Source organism: Physella acuta, unplaced genomic scaffold (assembly GCF_028476545.2).
Source record: "Physella acuta isolate Inbredline_101_S28 unplaced genomic scaffold, ASM2847654v3 ptg000210l, whole genome shotgun sequence".
Lineage (NCBI taxonomy): Eukaryota > Metazoa > Mollusca > Gastropoda > Physidae > Physella > Physella acuta.
Window position 1 is genome coordinate 52,785 of NW_026731729.1, and position 20,718 is coordinate 73,502.

General features: G+C 33.0%; 2 protein-coding genes and 1 long non-coding RNA gene across 4 annotated transcripts; 2 read left to right on the plus strand and 1 right to left on the minus strand.

Annotated features, from left to right (window-relative positions):
* The first annotated feature begins 5,227 nt into the window (after positions 1–5,227).
* LOC131937427 (uncharacterized) lies at positions 5,228–7,969 on the plus strand. The gene is made up of 3 exons (XR_009386223.1): positions 5,228–5,370; positions 7,305–7,366; positions 7,807–7,969. It is a non-coding gene; the product is annotated as an uncharacterized LOC131937427 (long non-coding RNA).
* A 2,306-nt stretch (positions 7,970–10,275) lies between these two features.
* On the plus strand, positions 10,276–16,091 carry LOC131937433 (inositol-3-phosphate synthase 1-A). 2 transcript variants are annotated; one of them, XM_059294863.1, is made up of 7 exons: positions 10,276–10,390; positions 12,552–12,643; positions 13,014–13,431; positions 13,591–13,841; positions 13,999–14,194; positions 14,426–14,625; positions 14,722–16,091. In XM_059294863.1, exons 3-7 carry the CDS (start codon positions 13,023–13,025, stop codon positions 15,358–15,360), a joined length of 1,695 nt encoding a protein of 564 aa, XP_059150846.1. In that variant the 5' UTR covers positions 10,276–10,390; positions 12,552–12,643; positions 13,014–13,022; the 3' UTR covers positions 15,361–16,091. The 2 variants fall into 2 exon arrangements, with proteins under 2 accessions (XP_059150846.1, XP_059150847.1); XM_059294864.1 differs by lacking the exon at positions 10,276–10,390 and adding an exon at positions 10,444–10,462.
* Positions 16,092–16,393: 302 nt separating this feature from the next.
* Positions 16,394–19,399, minus strand: LOC131937434 (UDP-N-acetylglucosamine transferase subunit ALG13 homolog). The gene is made up of 2 exons (XM_059294865.1): positions 19,118–19,399; positions 16,394–17,043 (listed from the first exon to the last, which is right to left on the minus strand). Exons 1-2 carry the CDS (start codon positions 19,184–19,186, stop codon positions 16,600–16,602), a joined length of 513 nt encoding a protein of 170 aa, XP_059150848.1. The 5' UTR covers positions 19,187–19,399; the 3' UTR covers positions 16,394–16,599.
* Between the last annotated feature and the right edge of the window lie 1,319 nt (positions 19,400–20,718).

Consider the following 20,718-nt stretch of genomic DNA (forward strand, 5'->3'; position numbering starts at 1 on the left):
GAACTATCTTTGTTGACAATTCACAGTTCGATTGTAGCAGTTGGAACTATGTTTTTTTGGAATTCATCTCAGAAAAAGTTGCCACTATCCTGAAAATGGGCCTAAGGGAAACAACCGCTTTTTTTAAAATGAAAAATAATTGCACAATTAAACACCGCGTTTGCACTTGCTACATGTATTATACTATACTAGCTGCATCCCGTGCTCCGCCACGGTAAATCTTTTTTAAATGTACCAACTTGGGAACAGAACAAAACTAAACACAACACAAACGAACGCAAAAAAAAACAACCGAAAAAACAAACACAACACTCATAACATAGACACAATTTAAATGCAATCATACAGGCATATTGCTCACAGTCTAGCCCGTAGCGCCAAATCGCGCCCTTTCCGGTGATTTGCACCCCCCTCAAACTTTCGATTTGCACCCCTTCCCCCCCCCTCCCTAAAACTTTCGATTTCCACCACCCCCCCCCCCTCGCACATTTTTTCCAACCCACTTTGGCGCCCCCTAAGGTCGGCACCCGGGGACATATGCCCTCCCCCCCCCCCCCCTCGCTACGCCTCTCCTATAAAACCCGAAAGATAGAATAATAATTAGAAAACAGTATAAATAATAGGCAATATCTATAATATATACAATATTTCACTTTATCCATTCACGCATTTTTTCCCAGTACTTTAAATTTTAAAAATTTACAATAGAGTTTCATAACTAAAACCAATGCGCACCTAATGAACGTGATGACGCGTCTATAATAGTGCTGAATAATTGATTAAAAATTATAAGTAATAAACAGTAGAGCCTACATTTAGTGAATAAAATAAATAAAGATTGCCTTTTATCAATCCATGCTAATTATAATTTTCTAACAATAATTTCCTCTTACACATCCGAATAATTTGCATTCACATTTTGCTAATTATATTATTGCAACACTAATTCCTTCTATGACGAACGTATATTTGCATTCACATTTTTTATTAGCGTGAGTTTAATGTATTTTTAAATTACCTCCTTTGTCAAAATTAGAAAAGAGTTAAATTAATTCGATTTTTCTACCCTGCTGTTATTATGTTATTAAAATGTATCCACTTTTTCTGGGAGCCTAAACGAAAATGATATTTGACATTAATCTTTTTAATACGTTTTAGCAGTTTGCGTGTATTTAATATTTTCTTGACGTTATGCGAAAGAGTAAAAACCGTGGCAATTATAAAATAGCTCTATGCCGCTATATAAACAAACCCTACTCTATTACTTATAATAAGACACTGCGGTGCACTGAAAAGCACAGCATGGTGCGAATGTTTACTTTTATAGTCCCAAAATCTATAGCGATGACGGACGGAAGGAAGGAAGGAAGGACAGACACAGCCCGCTTATATTATAGACTAGCTGCATCCCGTGCTCCGCCACGGTAAATCTTTTTAAAATATACCAACTTTGGAACAGAACAAAACAAACAAAAACAACACAAACACAAACACAAACAAAACACAACCACAACCACAACACAACCACATTACAACCACAACACAATCACAACACAACCACAACCACAACCACAACACAACCACAAAACAACCACAACACAACCACAAAACAACCACAACACAACCACAACACAACCACAACACAACCACAACCACAACACACGGTAAATCTTTTTTAAATGTACCAAGTTGGGAACAGAACAAAACTAAATACAACACAAACGAACGCAAAGAAAAAAAAAACGAAAAAACAAACACAACACTCATAACATAAACACAATTTAAATGCAATCATAAAGGCATATTGCTCACAGTCTAGCCCGTAGCGCCTAATCGCGCCCTTTCCGGTGATTTGCACCCCCCTCAAACTTTCGATTTGCACCCCTGTCCCCCCGCCCTAAAACTTTCGATTTCCACCCCCCCCCCCCTCGCGCAATTTTTTCCAACCCACTTTGGCGCCCCCTAAGGTCGGCACCCGGGGACATATGCCCCCCCCCCTCGCTACGCCTCTCCTATAAAACCCGAAAGATAGAATAATAATTAGAAAACTGTATAAATAATATGCAGTATCTATAATATCCGTGTTTTACCTACAATATTTCACTTTATCCATTCACGCATTTTTTTTCCAGTACTTTAAATTTTAAAAATTTACAATAGAGTTTCATAACTAAAACCATTGCGCACCTGATGAACGTGATGACGCGTCTATAATAGTGCTGAATAGTTGATTCAAAATTATAAGTAATAAACAGTAGGGCCTACATTCAGTGAATAAAATAAATAAAAGATTGCCTTTTATCAATCCATGCTAATTATAATTTTCTAACAATAATTTACTCTTACACATCCGGATAATTTGCATTCACATTTTGCTAATTATATTATTGCAACACTAATTCCTTCTATGACGACCGTATATTTGCATTCACATTTTTTATTAGCGTGAGTTTAATGTATTTTTAAATTACCTCTTTTGTCAAAATTAGAAAAAAAGAGTTATATTAATTTGATTTTTCTACCGTACTGTTATTATGTTATTGAAATGTATCCATTTTTTTCTGGGAATATAAACGAAAATGATATTTGACATTGATACTTTTAATATGTTTTAGCCGTGTGTGTATATTTAATATTTTCTTTAAGTTATGCAAAATTGTACAAACAGTGGAAATTATAAAATAGCTCTATGCCGCTATATAAACAAACCCTACTCTAATACTTATAATAAGACACTGCGGTGCACTGAAAAGCACAGCATGGTGCGTAGTTTACTTTTATAGTCCCAAAATCTATAGCGATGACGGAAGGAAGGACTGACACACGCTCAGCCCGCTTATATTATAGATACCGGAAAAAAATCTAGCAGCAAGTTAAACATTTTTTCCCAGACGTGCTACTATACAAACATATCGTAAGAGTGATTGCGGTGTAAGCTCAACGACCGCCTCCATGTTAGGAATATTACTTAACATATGGACTACTCCCTAAATAGGACCCTATCAATCTGCTACCTTAGCAGCTTTATGAAACGAGTTACATTAAGTTACCTAGTATGAAAACTGTGTTGATTCATAACTCAGACAGTGCACGTATCAACAAACAACTTAGTAGGGGTCGACCTTTAATGCTACTAGCTAAGGTATTGGAAATACTTTTGCAATTTAAAAAGTATATATATATATATATATATATATATATATATATATATATATATATATATATATATATATATATATATATAATTTATAATTTTATATACCTACATATAATATTGCACATTTTCTACTCCGACCCCCAGAGGCGTAGCGACCCCAACCGGCACCCGGGGCAAACTTTCAGTTTGGCGCCCCCCCCCCCCCCCATATATATATATATATATATATATATATATATATATATATATATATATATATATATATATATATATATATATATATGTGTGTGTGTGTGTGTGTGTATGTGATAGTTCGACAGTCCGGGAAAGTCGGAAAAGGTTTAATAATTACGATGTATGATTGTCGTTCCCTAAAGCTTTACTCGACACCAATTAAATTCCCCTTAAGATGCATTGTCCTTTAAAAAATTATTATTAATGTCAGAAAAAAATAAACCTCATCTGAGTTTAGAGGGCAGTTTGTAGCAGGTGCTAATTCGTTTAGGACAGTCTTTTTATGTTCTATCTTTGGAACAGTCTCTGTAATGACATATTACATAGTTGGATTATAAGTTTGTTAGATTAAGGTCAAACGAAGTGTTTCCTACGCCTATGTTCCTTAGGAAGCCGAAACGAATAAAAAGAAGAAAATCAAAGAGTTTAGAAAAGTGAGTTCCATCGAACCCAAGAGGTTCGGTAAGTCAGTCTCAGGGGTTCGGTGTAGGTCAAAACACATAGCCGACTCATATGATTCACGATCGGATTTTTTCAGGGTGGACGATACAACTATTAAGAAGGGTTCTGTGAATGCGCATATGAAACTGTTGGGTTTGGTACCTCCAAAAAGTTAAGAACCACTGCTTTAAAGTGTACTTTGTAGAAAGTGCAGGTCTACTTTTTGGTCGTGTTGTTAGAACAATTTAGATAATAGTGTATTACAGTTTTAAATTATGCTAGGTGGAACAAAGTAACAAAGTGTGATAAAAAAAAGCAATAAAAACAAGATCTATTCGGTACAATATACTTACTTTCTTCTCTCTAAAAATTTTTTGCAAAGAGTGTCGCCTTCCACCCACCCGCCCCGACAGTCTTATATTTTACTGATAGGATAGCAATACAAGAATCCGTGATATTTATTTCTCTTTAATGCAGTGATCCAGGTAAGATGTAATGCAATTAAGTAAAAGTATCTGATCTCTCACGTTGAAGTTGAGAGAATCGCAGGAATCGTACAAAATACTATAGTCGCGTCATTTCTTAACAAAACTGGCTAGTGAAATTGTGCATTAAGCGTTAGTAAAATTGGTTTCTTCCCCCCCCCCCCCCCACCATCTTGACAAAGTTAGTGGTAGTTTAATGTCACTCAATCGTACAATACACTTTAGTACAATTGGTTTCTTTTATAAGTGGTAGAGTTTATGAACTCACTAATCCAATGTAATTTTTTCTGCTTTTAGTCTTCGAAAAAGCACCCTTCCCCCCTAGGAAGCTGGAAAGCGTTTTTTTTTCCCGGTCACTGTTTCTTAAGGGTTTTACAGTTAGCCGTTAAATTTCTTAACTTTGACTGTTAATAATTCAAAACTGCAGCATAAAATGAGCTTTTAAATATTTTTTCTACCCCTTTTGGCGCCCCTCTAGGGTCGGCGCCCGGGGCGGCCGCCCTCCCCGCCCCCTTAGCTACGCCTCAGCCCCCCCCCCCCTCCAAAAAAAAAAACAACTACCTGCGTACACATCTCTTACGCCAAAACTAGATCTAGACTACATCTATATTAATGTTAATTATTAGCGAATTGCGAAGGCCTATCTAGTCTAGTCTACTTACGCCTAGGCCTATCCAGTACTATAGGGCTGGTAAGTAGGTCACCAACCAGTTCTATGGCTCTTGCAAATTGTATTGAGCCGTAGAACTGGTTGGTGACCTACTTACCAGCCCTATAGAACTTGTAAGTTTATCGTTCTTTCTCGCGTTAATTCGTGTCTGGTTAGCCAGGGAGAGATAAAAGTTTTCGAACTAAATCAATTGTTTTGAACGGGGTTTCCCATTGATAACAAAAAACATGGCGGCTGTTTGTTAGTAGGTCCCGCTTCAAGATTTCAAAATCATCAAACGTTCCAGAAATGCAACAACTGTAAAAACTTTCAACGCTGTTTTGTTCATATGGATGGGAACAAACACATGTGTATGCATTTTTGAATATAAAAGTTTTGTGGCGGTAAGTATATTGATTTTATTTCTTTTGTTGATAGTTTGTCCAAGGCTAGGGGACATTACTCTGACTCTACTCAGTCTTTGCTACGAGACTTAAGATTCCCAGACCAGGCCAGACCTAGGTCTAGATCTAGATTCTAGAATCTACCAACTAAGATCTACATTGCTTTAATCTAGTTCTAAGAGTATAAGTTCATGAATTAGAATATATTAGATCTAGATTCTAGATCTAGAGTCTAGTATTTTAGTGATCTAGATAAAATATTAAAAATATTAAGAAAAGGATGACGGTAAAAACTAAAACAACAGGAAAATGAGGATGACTTCCAGCCTCACTCAGCCTACGACTTACTTATTAATCGAATCTAGATTCTAGATATTAGATCTAGATATCTAGAACTTAGACAACAATGTTAATGTTAATAGATCTAGATCTAGCTAGATTACTGAACTAGACTCTAGATCTAAATCTAGTACTGATTACTCAGTGATTACTGTTTAATATTTTAGAAGTAGGCCTATTAGTTATTTACTTATATTAGAAGTAGCTTGTAGATAGATGGCTAGATAGATAGTATTACTAGATCTAGATAGAGATAGTAGAATAGATCTAGATTCTAGTTGCAGATGGTAGTATGGTAGGCCCTAGATCTAAAATCTAGATCTAGAGAATCTAGTAGATCTAGATAGATTCTAGATCTAGATTAGATCTAGTTTAGGTAAAACCTACCCTAGTTATTAAGTTAAGTTTAGTAAGAGCTAGATCTAGTAAGGCTAACCTGTTTTTAATTTTAAATCAATTTTTTTATATCTAGAATCTAGACTAGATCTACTCTAGCTATTTACTAGATCTAGATCAGTAGCCAGTAGAGTGATTAGAGTAGTAGTAGAGTGTAGTGTAGAGTACTGTAGACTATTGTAGAGTGTAGGTACTAATAACTAGACTGAAACTAAATTAGACAAGAATCTAGGTCTAGATACATTTAGGGCTTACAGACTTATCAGACTACAGTGTTGCAATGAGTAGATCTAGTAATATATAGATTAAATTTAGTTTGAAATTGTTACAGTAGTGCTACTACTTTTCTAAGTAGTAAGTAGTGTAGACTACTAGAAGAGCAAGATGATAGATCTCCATCAAGCTACAATAGAGTTTAGTTAGTAGTTAGTTAGTTAGTCATAGTAATAGTACCAAAAGCAGTGTAAGTAGCACAGTAAAAAAAAAGTATTACTAGGCCATCTACTATTGTATTAGGCCCTTTTATTTTTAGCAAGTTAAAGTTTGGTTAAGTACTAGTCTTCTAGCAAGTTGCCTAGTAGTAAACTTATAAACTAGATCATGTGTATTAGTACTATTAGACTTGTAGGCTAGTCTTGTTAGTCTAGACCAGGGACTATAAAATCTACAATTGATAACTTTCGGCCTTTTAGTATAAGCCTAATTATTAATGAATTACAGGGTACAAAAATTAATAAATTGGTCAGAGTCAGTATGGTTACAGTTAGCTGTTAATAGAATTAAGTTTTAGATCTATTGACTACAATTTTTAGTTACAAGTAATGAAAATGAAACTAATAGTTTTGTAATAGTTAAGATATGGTTAACTGTAAACCAGATATTTTAGTTTTTAAGACAAGCTAAGTAGATAGAAAACTGAACCTTTACAATAAATTAAACCTTTTATAAATATAAATAAATAAATAAATAAATAAATATATATATATATATATATATATATATATATATATATATATATATATATATATATATATATATATATATATATATATATATATATATATATATATATATATATATATATATATATATATATATATATATATATATATATATATTAATATCACATATTAGTTAAATAATTATTTTAATATAATATATGGATAAACTTAATAATTTATTATATTTAAATTCTCTAGGTACTTGGCAAGCAATTTTCTCACACTTTACTGTGGCTATTGGTGCTGATCTTGAACTAAAAGTGAGCTGAATTTTATTTTATAATAAGCCATTTTTCAGCTTAAGCCCAAGTTTGAAACCGATTCAGTTTTCTAATTCTTAAAGAATATGTTGCTACTAAGATTATTTACTGTAAGTATTAATATGTATGGCTTGATAGTGGGACTGTCAGACAGTAGCTTTTACATTTCTATCCTAAAAGATAAGAGTTCAGATCCCTGCCTTTAGTGCTAGTATGATGTCCTAAGTCTCATGAGTACCAGCTCTCATGAGTACCTGGCTCAAGATAGGGAAATTAAAGGTGGCTGGGTATATACCTCTGAACACTCTAATTTTACATGCAAATGTTACAGAAACAGGTGAATTTTAATTCAACTGCTATATTGGCTGTCTGTTTTAATCAATGATTAATTTTTTCATATTACAGAAAGTTGTTAAAAATATTATTTATTTAATTTCCAGGTAAATGGAACAGCATGGATGTGGATTTTTAGACACAAGGAAGCTGAATTTAACTTTTAATGAAGAATTTAAATGATGATTGTCCATGAAAAGAAATATTAATCATATACATTGTAATGCTGTATTGATGCATCTTCTGTTTTAAGTAATTAAAAAACCATCCATTTATGAAATTCTTTTCATTTTTTTTTTCAATTTTAAAACTGTAGTTCTGTTTTGTTATTTGAAAACAAAGATGAAAGTATACTGAACTGCCATTGAGATATTAATATAAATGCTATTGTTTATAGTTTAATTCTTTCAGAAGCAACTATATTGACATCAAAACTGAATCTTTATTGTACACTAAGTATAAAAGCTTACCCGCAAACCAGTCCATGTCAACAATTTATTGACATCCAAACATTAAATTGTTTTAAAGGTGATTTTTCTTAAATAAAACAGACTACTTTCATATGGGATAAGAAACATTTAATTTTGAAATTGATTGGTTTATTAAATTTTAATGGAGCTGAAACTAAAACACTGGGTACAAATTTATTATTACTTTGTTTCTCAGAAAATTGCTAATTTTGAACATAAGAACTGTGGGAAGTAGGCAATGATGTTAAAATATCTCTTGAAACTTGAAGAAATTGTGGAAGGTTTAGAGATAGAAAACAACATTTCAGAAGATGATGTTTGAAATAATGGTAAAATATCTTTAGCAATTGTCACTGAATAAATATTTTCATTAGACAAATCACATTTAGGTATAGAAGAATAAGGTACGTCTTCAGATTTTCTTATTAGCGAAGATCCTGGGTGATTCTCTTTGTTACCATCGGTCAAACGACAAGCCAATTCTGGAAAATTCATTGGGTTCTTTGCCTGGGCAGCTAAATATATTTAAATTAAGTTCATGCAAGGCTTTAGAAACATCAATTGGATAAAACTCTATAATTTCATTAACTTTTTATTAATATCAGCTCCAAAGGAATAATATAAACAAGTTACACATCATCAATAAATCAAATTTGCAGATATTTCCATTTCACCAAACTTTCTCTAAGTCATAATATATATTTTAAATTCATGGCATTTTGTTAGGCTAGATATGTTGACTTTTATTTACCACAATAATCTGATTATATAAATTAGGATTACCCAGCTATCATACATTCTTCTTTTTACTGCCCTCCTTTATGAGGGGGGGGGGGGGGGGTAAAAATCATCATAAAATGTGTGATGCAATTTACAGATGAACCCTCTCTCTCTCTACCCCTCCCCCTATATATATATATGTATATCTACATAATCTCTAACATCATGTTGGTACCTCTACCTGTTTGAATGTTAGGCCCATTTCCTTAAACTGTTTCTGTGTGGATCTTCTCCATGGGGGTCATCTATAAATGACGTCACGCATTTTTTTGACGATTTTTACCTCCCCCCCCCCCCCCCCTCCCCCTACACATCGTCACAAAAAGCCAGACCCCCACCCCCTAAAATGACGTCACACAGTACTAGATTCTAGATCTAAATTACTACAGTTGCCTACACTCTAGATTTAGTTCTTAAGTTCTACAACAAGACTACACTAAACTTCGCTAGATCTAGAATAATCTAGATTCTATATATAAATTGATATTGAACATATTCTAGTCTACCTGTCTTAAAGTAAATAGCCTATTTAGTAATTTAGTAATTAATTCCACTCAACTACACTGTAAAATAAAAGAAACTAGATCTAGAATCTAGATCTCTAGACTACTCTTGAGTCTATAAATTAAAAATAAATCCTGTATGTCGTATGTTACTGTCTAAGTCGGAATTTTCAAGAGGGTTTTTTTAAAGTCATAGATCTAGATATAGAATTCTAGATCTAGAAATCTAGACTCTAGATCTAGGCTATATATATTTATTAATTAAATTAGGCTTGATTTCAGATTTACGATTGAAATCTTTTAGGCCTATAAATATCATATTTTATATAGATTATAGTTGTATTATTATTATACAGGTTGTATTCTAGATCTATCTAGATCTATATAAAATATAATATATTTGTGTGTGTGTGTGTTATTTTAAACTTAATTTACTTAAAACAACTTATTGTCGGAGTTTTTTTTATTCCAAAAACGAAAGTAGATTTCATAACTTAAAAAAAATAAAAATAAAAAATATTCACATTTGGTTTGAAAAAAGAAAAAAACGCCAGCTGGCAACTACCGGAGCGAGAACTTGGTAAGCTACTTTAACAACTTACAAGCCCAATTACTATCTATGGTTATTTGTAGTTGTGTGAATAGCATGTGGGCTATTTGCACTTAATTTAAAAATGCGCTTTTCATTTTTCGTTAATCTTAACCCTATTCCATGTGTATATTGGATTCCACGCATTTTAATACAGCTTTTATTATTAGTCATAATCAAATGACTTTCATTTAATTTTAAAGCATCAAATAAAATAAAAATTATATTGGATAGGCCTACTCGTTTCGTCTACACAAATTGGCCTAGGCTAATCATGCGACTTTTAACGCAATTCTATTGGTCAATGTGTGGCATGATTATTTGTGTTGCAGATGAAATCTGAATGCCGGTAAATCTAGCTAGACGATGTGTTGAATGTTGATGTTTTTACGTATTTTTCGTCACATTTATTATCATTTTAGTAAATTATTTTTAGACATCAAATTCTCTCATTTCTCTCTACGACAATGTCATCATTTTATTATAATAAATGCAATAAATACATTTTTGATAAATAAATTAGACTATTATTTGGAAGTGACGAAATGGTCGTCGTGTACTTTCTCCAGCCAAGCAGATCAGATAGGCCTACAGTTAGAATCTATATCTTAGATTTTTCTAATCTAGATCTAGAATCTTATAGTTCTATCTAGATTATAGGATTATTAGAATCCATAAGATCTAGAATTCTAGATTTAGATCTAGATCTAATTATTAATTAATTTAATAATAATCAATCATTAGGCACTCGAATATCCATTGGTTGGTTGGACCATGATCCATCCATTATCCAACTATTTTTAATCATCGTCGTCTAGCAACTAGAAATCTAGATCTAGATCTAGTTTCTAAATTTTTATTTAGAATCTAGATCTAGAATCTAGATCAAGCTAAATCTAGAATGTAGACTATTTGAGACTATTATGATATTATCTATCATCACTGCACTGAATTAGACAGTAAGGTAGAATACAAATAAATCTAAGTCAACAAAGTGTCAAAGTCAAAGGGAAGATAACTTTTGACTTTTAGTAAAATCTGTCTAGAATTTATTTAAAAAGTTAATAGTTAGGCTAATAGGCCTAATTATGTAATTAATTAGTCTAGGTCCAAAAAGGTCTTGGTAAAAGGTGAGATGTGAAATTGTGAGAAGGGTGCAAAAATAGCCGGTCATGTGACATTTCTGTCTTGCACTTTATCCCTGTCCGAATAGTAGGCTTGTGGGGTAAATTCAAGTTGCGCTGATATCTGAAAATTTTATGGAACTAAATTTAAAATTGCAACAAGCCGATGGTTTACATGAATTTTGATGCAAAGCAGTTTTTAAACACTTGGTAGGCCTACATCTATATATATAATTCACTTTATTGAGGGACCATGCAGGACACCATGTTAGCACTCCGAATGGCATATTGCTACTGCCTCCACCTGTCTAGTGAGCTGTTGTTCACACCAAATGTTCACAATTGTAGAGCCGTGTCGAATTAGTGAATGCTATTAGGGGCAGATAATTTAGTTTTTAAACAATTTGAAACTAAGGGGAGGTAATAACAAGTTCTGCTTGATCTTTTCATTGTCGGTAAACTGTCGGCACAGACGGCTGCTTTCACTGGGGGAGGGGGGGGGGTGTGAGGATAATCGTCCTTCACAAGCTCAGTCGCAGCTTTGGTAGTCTCAAATTCACAAGTTATGAATTACTGAAAAGTAGAAAATAAAACAACTAAATAGCGGCCTATGCAACGTCCCGGGTCAGCTCGTATGTATTGTTAAAATTTGTTATAATTTAGCCACACTACCCCCCCCCCCCCCCCCCCCCCCCCCATGAATTCGATGTTCCAATTCCAATTTATACAGCACCTGAAATTTGTCAATTTTATTATGTTATGTAAAAATGTAGGCCTACTTTATTTTTTCTCTCCTTAAGTTTTTAATTAATTGAATTTTATATCGATCCAAAATTTTTCACCTATTTTTCAATTGGCCTACTTATTTAATGATATTTTCACAAAAAAGTTGGCCTGTTGTTAATTATTGCCCTTTTATAAAAGAAATGTAGGCTACATCTGCAAAGCCAAGTTTTTCACAAATCTAATCTCACATGAGAGCCTATAAATAAGAAGCTAATGTGAACTCATAATGACCCCAAATATGTTCTTCATATTACTTGGTTTATAGAAAAGCAAAAGTAAGGTCATCAACAATCTCAGCAATCTTTATGCTATAGGCATGTACTTGAAGTATAATCCTAACACTCTGAACTAAAGGTATAAAAAATAATACACCATAATAATAATAGCAATGTAGTAAGTATAAGTATAAAGAAATAAAACGTTTTCAGTTTTGCTTTATATTTGTGACTCCAATCAAAATCTATATGAGTATATGTCAATTGTATTTTAGACTTTAAAACTAATAGATACTCAGTATATTTTCAGAAGCTTATTTTATCAATAATCACATGACAAATCTTTTAAATTTTAACCTGTTAATTGCTTTTTTTTAAATTCTAGTGGTATTAACGTCTTGTAAGATTGCTCACAAGTCAACTCACAAATCTCTGAGTCAGGCCAAGTTGGATAATTATATTACAGTAATTTAAAAGGTAAGCTAAATCTGTTAAAACTTCAATAACAAATTCTCTAAAGTAAGTGTAATTTTAAGTTCAGGAATGTTGTTCAAAGAAAAAAAAGCGAGTAATAAAATGTAAAAGCATTTGATATTTAATTAGCTGAAGGCATCCTACATTTCACGTTAAATCGATAAAAGAGTATTTTATCATGCTTGTGCTACTACATGCCTAAATATTTCTTAGTCACAGGGGACCTTATTTTTAAAAAACCTGTTAAAGAATATTTGTAACTATCACTACTCGCTCATTAGCATATTTAAACCTAGGTGTGATTTAAATATATTTCATAAATACAAGAATGCAGATTTATTTTCTAAGCATTTTTTAAATGTAATTATTTCAGGATATTAAAATGGAAAACTTAACTATCAAAGTGGATAGCCCTAATGTAAAGTATACAGATACTCATATTGAATCCACCTATGAATATCAAACAACCAAAGTTAAAAAAGAAGGCTCAGTTTTGATTGCTTGTCCAGAGAGCACAAAGTATATATTCAAAACGCAAAGGACAGTTCCTAAGCTAGGAGTCATGCTTGTTGGATGGGGAGGTAACAATGGAACAACTGTAACTGCTGCAGTTTTAGCTAATAGTATGGGCCTTTCATGGAACACAAAAGAAGGGGTGAGGTATGCTGATTACTTAGGCTCATTAACACAAGCAACTACAGTTTCTTTGGGTCAGGGGCCAGAAGGAGAAATTTTTGTACCCCTTAAATCATTGTTGCCTATGGTTGATGCAAACAGTATACAATTTGATGGTAAGTTTAGTGTTTATGATGTAAGGATCAAATTTAAAAAAAAAAAACTGAAAATTTTAAGTTAAAAGTATTAAAAGTATAAAAAAATTTAACTTGAAAATTGATTTGTAATTTAATTAAAATTATATTTAAAATTTACCACCATGCATTTTTTTTAAGGTTGGGACATATCATCTATGAATCTGGGAGATGCTATGAAGCGCGCCATGGTCTTAGACTACAACTTACAAACTCAGCTTTACCCCTACATGTCAAAACTGAAACCACGTCCATCAATTTACATCCCAGATTTTATAGCAGCTAATCAAAAAGATAGAGCAGATAATTTGTTAACAGGTACTTTGGAAGATGTAGTAAATCAAATCAGAGCTGACATACAAGATTTTAAAAAGAAGAAAAATTTAGACAAGGTAACTTATCTCTCTGTTTGCATTTCTGTTACATAGTTTTTAAGAAATAAGGTTGCTGGTAATGGTATTGTGTTTAACCCCTAATATGAAGGACCATCAATCCTAATTCAGTAATTGTTAAAGCTTTTAATTTGTATAGACAACTTTTTCTATTTAGGTCATCGTTTTATGGACTGCAAATACCGAAAGATTTGCTGAAGTAAGAGAAGGTTTGAATGACACAGCAGAAAACCTTTTAAACAGTATAAAAAGAGGAGATTCTGAAATATCACCTTCCACATTGTTTGCTGTTGCTTCAATATTAGAAGGCATTACCTATATAAATGGATCTCCACAAAACACATTTGTGCCTGGTACAATAATATATATTTTTTTAATCTCTCATTATTTTATTAGTATGGTATTTTTGTTTTATAGCTCATTTAAAACAAATAATTATGAATTGTATGTTAAACATAAAAAATTCACTTTAGCATACCAGTTCTAAATTAAAACATTACTTTTGTAGTGTTTGAAAACATAACAAAACATTCTTTCCATCTTGGTGTATTTTCTTACAATCAAATTTTTTTCTCCTTTTTAAGGTGTTGTTGAGCTTGCTGAAAAGAACAGGGTTTATATTGGTGGAGATGATTTTAAGTCAGGGCAAACAAAAATGAAGTCTGTATTGGTTGATTTTCTGGTCAGTGCTGGCATAAAGCCTGTATCAATTGTCAGCTTCAATCACTTGGGCAATAATGATGGAGCCAACCTTTCAGCTCCTGAAACTTTTAGATCTAAAGAGGTAAGATTTTTAGTTCATTTTCCCAAAACACATTAATTACAATTTTTAAAAGTTGAAATTTTTTTATCTAATGAGTGTATACAAAAACCTTTACAGATATCAAAGACAAATGTTGTTGATGACATGGTAAAGTCAAATCCAATCCTTTATAAACCTGGAGAAAAACCAGATCACTGCGTTGTCATCAAGTATGTGCCCTATGTAGGTGATAGTAAACGAGCTATGGATGAATACGTTTCCGAAATCATGATGGGAGGTCGAAATACTATTGCTATCCATAACACATGTGAAGATTCTCTTTTGGCTTCACCCCTTATTCTTGATCTCGCAATCATAGCTGAACTTTGTGAAAGAATTGAAATACGTCGTGAAAATGAAACTGAATTCCATAGATTTAATGCTGCATTGTCCATACTCAGTATACTGTGTAAAGCACCCCTTGCTCCAAGAGGTACCCCTGTTGTAAATGCATTTTTTAAACAAAGGGCTTGTATTGAAAATATCTTCCGTGCTTGCATAGGCTTAACACCCATTAATAACATGGGATTAGAGTATAAGCAAGAGGTAATACCATCAGAGCTTCAGCATGCTCTTCTAACTTCGCCATTCCAACCTGTTTCAGATGATCACATTACTAAGATAGTAAAGAAGCCACTTAGTGGTCATATGAATGGTTTACACAATTCAAATGGTTTTCATGAAATAAATGGCATGGTATTAAATGGAGAAAGATAATTATTTTTTTTTACAATTATAGAATTGTATAGGCTTTTAAATATATTTTAAAGGCTTTTATTTAATTAATTTCCTATTTTCATGCAACACTAGTTCTTCAAAGATGTTCATTTTAGGAAAAACCTACTTGTTTATTGTTCCTGCCATTCCCTAGTATTTATTAAAATAAAAGCATACCCTTTACTAGTATTATTTTGATTTATACACACATCAGCACAGCTATACTTTTCATAACTTGGGTACTCTTAAATTGTGTTGATTTCCCAACTTGTTCAATTACAAATGGTAAAAATTATGTATGGGGCTTTTAACCCCATCTTGATTCCACATTATAAATAGTAGTAGGTTCATAAGAAAAACATAGCTAAGAACACCTCGCATTGCAGTTATTTTATGATGACTTATTGACTACTACCTGATTTTATTTGTAATATATCTGACATTGATGTTATATTTAATTATAAATTATAACAATATTTATTGTGTATTAGTGTTGTGCTAGGTTTGGATTTTCATTTGGTATTTGAGTATGAAATATTTTGACAGAAATAACTATCTCAAAAACTCATTTTATATTTTTAATGAGCCCTATTGCTTCAATAACTTTACAAATCATGAATGTTTTGATGAGGAACAAAGATGTAACTGAAGGAACAGATGTTTTAATGTATTTTTAAGAGTAAAAAAAATGTATGTGATGTAAGTAATTTTGAAATGTTTGATGAATAAAATTAGACATAATAAATATTTTAAAACTTATTGTTCAGTCTTTTAAAGCTGTGGGTGGTTTGTTATGCTGTAAAAATCTAATACAAGTGTATTGGTTAACAACACAAGAATAGGAAAAAAACCTTTTCTCTCTGTACATTTTACAATTTTTTTACCTCCATGTCACCTGGTCCACAACCCCTTGTTACACCTAATCCTACCCCTATTATCCTACACACTACAGGAATCCAAAAGTGGTGCTTGTTCATCAGACAGGTTTTTAATAGGTTAGCTAACGTGAGCATAAATAAAATTCAAGACTACTAGGTGGAAGCTAGCTTTATTTTGTAATAGTAACACCAGCCATACAGCACAAATAATCTTCAATGATTTATATAAATCAATTGAAAAACAGGTATTAATTCAAATTAGATTTTTACATTTGAAATTGATGGACAGATTACTGCAAAAATAAGGCTTACTTTAAACTAACTTCTACAGGTAACAAGAACAATTCATAATTATATTATTTTAGACAAAACCTAGAGTTTTGTCTAGAAAATCAGCAAATTTATGTGGTTCTCCAGGTGGAAATGGTTGAAGTAAATTGAAGTCATATGATGGTAAAGATTTGTATAGTAAGGGAACACTACAATAATAAAGATAATTATCTTTAGCCAATTTGGCAGCAAGCTCAGATTGGTGGTTTCCCATAAGCTCTTCATTTATCACAACTAAGACATGTTTCTTAGCCCCTAGAGAATCCATGATGCTTCCAGCACCAGCATGGCAAATAACAAGGTCTGCTTCAGCAATGTCATCCACAAGGGAATCTTTGAACCGATAGTAGGTTATACATGGTGTAATATTTGTTTCTGCAATTTCTGTTGGCTCATATGTTCCTCTTCCTATTTGCAAATTTACATGAGTGAAGCCAAGGTTTGCTAACACATCCAAAACAGGAACAGATGTAACCTAAAATAAAACAAAAAGTGGATTTTCAAATTTGTTAAGATTAGTTCAAGTCAGCACATAAATTTAAAATAGATCTAATAATATAATAGTAAGACATAAGAAAGAAGAGAATAGTCGCAGTTCTAATACTATAGGCATCTGTAAATGTACCTATATGCCCCATATATAAAATTATAAGTTACATAGGCCCCTATACCCTAATATTTTAAAATTATAATTTTGTCTTTTGACATTTTGCTATTGGGATAGTGAGGAATAGGATTCTGAAATGGTTTGGCAGTAAAAAAAAATAACAGATTCAGCCACAACATCCCACACATACAGGAAGTACTGTAAATCATATTTTATCTGGTGCAATCTTTTATTAATTAATAAAGAGCATTTACAGATTTGGATTGATTGATTTTAGTTGCATGTTTAATGATGTAAAGTTAATAATTTTCATTGCTAGTGTTTAGCAAATCATTGCCTCCCTTTTATTTTTGAATATAGTTAAAAACTCATCCAGTAGATTCCAAGTACAGTTGTCTGCCCATTCTTCATAGTGGACACTCAGGTAACCACTGTGACCAAACAACATTTAGCATGAACCACAGCTCAGATCATCAGGGGATTGTGTCTAGCTAGTTATCTCCCCTTCTGTTATTGAATATAGTGATCATTAGCATTTAATTTTGTTATCTTCTTTTAGTTTCAGAACTTTTTAATTCAATTTTAATGAGTAATCCAATGTCTAATTAGATTTTTTTAAAAATAATTATTCATCACATCATGCATTGTCTTAGAAGAATAAGATATTTGGAAACTTTGAATGAAATCACTGCATTATAATTTATAAAAGTCTGTCAAAACTGAGTTACAAGATTTGCCACAAACAAATAGATGTTGCAAATCAAATAAAAGCTTGTTAAAACAATTGCTACATTTGACATTATTAATTTTTCTGAACCTTGCTTTTAATCTATATATATAATTCTCTTCTGGGATCAGTTAGAGAACAAGCTGCAAGCGCGCCTTTGCAGTCCCCTCTCTTCCTCTCTATCACTACCCCCCCCCCCCCCCACATGATCTGGTGAGCGGTGTTCACTCTGTTTATATTTTACAATCAGAGACGGGTTTGGTGACGGCTATTAGGGGCAGATAATTTAGTTTGAAACGATTTTAAACTTAGAAGAGGTAACTAAGAGGAGGCTGCTTTCACGTGGGGGGGGGGGGGGGGGGGGTGGGGGGGGTAGTGTTTTTAAGCAAATATTTTCAATGGCAGCATTGGTACTGTCGAATTCACAAATTATAAATTACTGAAAAGTAGAAAACAAGTTAATTAAAAAAGTCTAGTGACATTTATGCGCAATTTCCTTATGTTATCTAAAAATAGCTCTGACGTATAATGCCGGGGTGCGTTCAAGCTAGAAGAACGATCGGTTTGTAGGTGTTTATGTAATTTTAAAATTTGTGACCGAACGAGAGGATATTTTTGAAAACTTTCTTCGGCAATATTGTTCTAAATTATGGCAGGAATCGATTGGTACATGTTTCAAGTCGCTAAGTGGTCTGGTTGCCGAGATATGGGTCAAAAACTGAATTTTTTCGAGGTTTTTTGGCTTTTCCGGGAAATACATGAAAGAAACCCGGAATTTTTATGGCCTATGCTCATTCTCGTAACTTGCTTAACATAATTGCTTTTGGAACTAGTCATCGATATTGCTTCGTTGAGGAGGAGATACGACTTAAAGCCCGGACACACATTCATCCATACATTCATTCATTCATCCATCCATTCCCAGAAATGACGAGTTAATAAACGCAATTCTCCAGAATGGAAATTGCGCTAAAAAAAACAACTAAATAGCGGCGTATGATACGCAGCGGGTCGGCTCGTAGTTTTTATTTCTGTATCACTTAGTATCACTAGCTAGATTATGTTGATCAAACTCAAAATTCTAACAAAACTCAACAAACATAACCGAATAACTGGCGCTATATCATGAGAATACCGGGAATGGTTTGCTACCACCTAGATCTATATAATATATATTAATAGATTGTACATTTTAAATCATTCTTTATAGTCTACCTCTTTGATCAGTGAATCAAACTGTGTGGTTCCCACGGTGACAAAAAGTCTTTTTATTTGTTTCATCATTTGAAATCAAATGTGCCACCAGTATAATTAATATAAAATATATCTAGAATCTTGACACTTCGATGGTTAAATTTTTATTGATTCAATAAAGTTATTAATTAGTTTAGAAGTTTAGGCCTAATTATTTATTATAATATAATAATATAATTTATATTATTTAATATTTATTGTTTAAGATTATCGTATTCCTACGGGTACAATTTTAGTTTTTACTTTGCCCTACACGGTCAAATGCAAAATATGGATCTAAGTCTACGTTTTAATAAAAAAAAATAAAGGAAAAAAGCACAAATTTGTTTTTAATTTTTCGTGCTGCATCAAAACTGACAAAACGGCCAATGACTTAGGCCTACTAACGACCCCGGCATAACAGCCCCGTCAAACCAACCCCATCAAAAGGGCAAGCAGCAAATGGACCCCGTTATATAGACTCCCGAAATAGGCTCCCGTCATTTTGGTTTCCAACAAAAGGGCCCTTGTAAATACGGTTTCACTAGAGAACCAGTCTCTTGGTGAAACTTCCTCATTGAATATGGCACTTGCCAGTGGGACCCCTTCATCAATACTTTTTAGAGCTACCTTAGTCAACACTCTTATATAATTCAACGTATGCATATCTTGTTCGGCAGGCCTTAGTTTTATATTATTTTATCTAGTATAAGAAATAGTATGTTTTAAATTTAAGGGTAATATGACTTACATAAATGAGTCGGTTGTTGGCAGCTATAACTCCGTGTGTGGGGAGAGAGGTCCACGCTGTACAACAGTACATTTACCTACAGTATGCTTGTAGGTTATCAAAACAAAATGCCGTTATCCTGTAAACATCATGTATATCATACATCTAAACTTCAAAGCTCGCTTTTAAACAACATATCTTCACTGTTGAAAATTAAACATTGTCAACATTGGGGTCATCCATAAATCACGTCGCGCTTTTTTGACGATTATTACCTCCCCTTCCCCTCCGTCACACATCGTCACAAAAAGCCAGACCCCCCCCCCTAAAATAACTTCACACCTTTGCCTACAACCCCCCCCCCCCCCCCCTCAAAATTTCAGTTGAATCTTTCTTAAAACATCGATATTTTTCCAAAATCTTGTCTAAAATATCTCAAAATAGAGTAATTTAATCAATTCCTCGAGTAGGCAAAAGCTCACGGTTGATAAATTCGAAAAAAAGTCTCGTCCAACCCTCTGGCAGATAAGGCTCGATCCCTTCAACATTGAAAATTAAGAACGAAGAAGAATCAATTCCTCTTACAATTTATTAAAACTGTTTTCTAAAAAGCGAAATAACGGCTAAAATTCGTTTTCTAACATTACTTTTTGTTAATGCAAAAATGTGACGTCCCACCATCTGAACCCCCCCCCCCTCATCACACACCGTCACAAAATTACGGACCCCGCCCCCTCCCCCTACGAGTGTGACGTCATTGATTATGGACGACCCCATTTTAACATTGGTCGATTTTAACTGTTAAGGGCTCGATTGTTTATTAATTGATGTTGGTTCATTAAATATTTTTCAT

Coding starts and splice junctions, on each gene's coding strand:
- LOC131937433 (XM_059294863.1), top strand. CDS start 13,023: ATGGAAAACTTAACTATCAAAGTGGATAGCCCTAATGTAAAGTATACA. Junction 13,432..13,590: donor AAACAGTATACAATTTGATG/GTAAGTTTAGTG, acceptor ATTTTTTTTAAG/GTTGGGACATATCATCTATG. Junction 14,626..14,721: donor AAACTTTTAGATCTAAAGAG/GTAAGATTTTTA, acceptor AAACCTTTACAG/ATATCAAAGACAAATGTTGT.
- LOC131937434 (XM_059294865.1), bottom strand. CDS start 19,186: ATGATGAAACAAATAAAAAGACTTTTTGTCACCGTGGGAACCACACAG. Junction 17,044..19,117: donor TTGATTCACTGATCAAAGAG/GTAGACTATAAA, acceptor GTTTTATTTTAG/GTTACATCTGTTCCTGTTTT.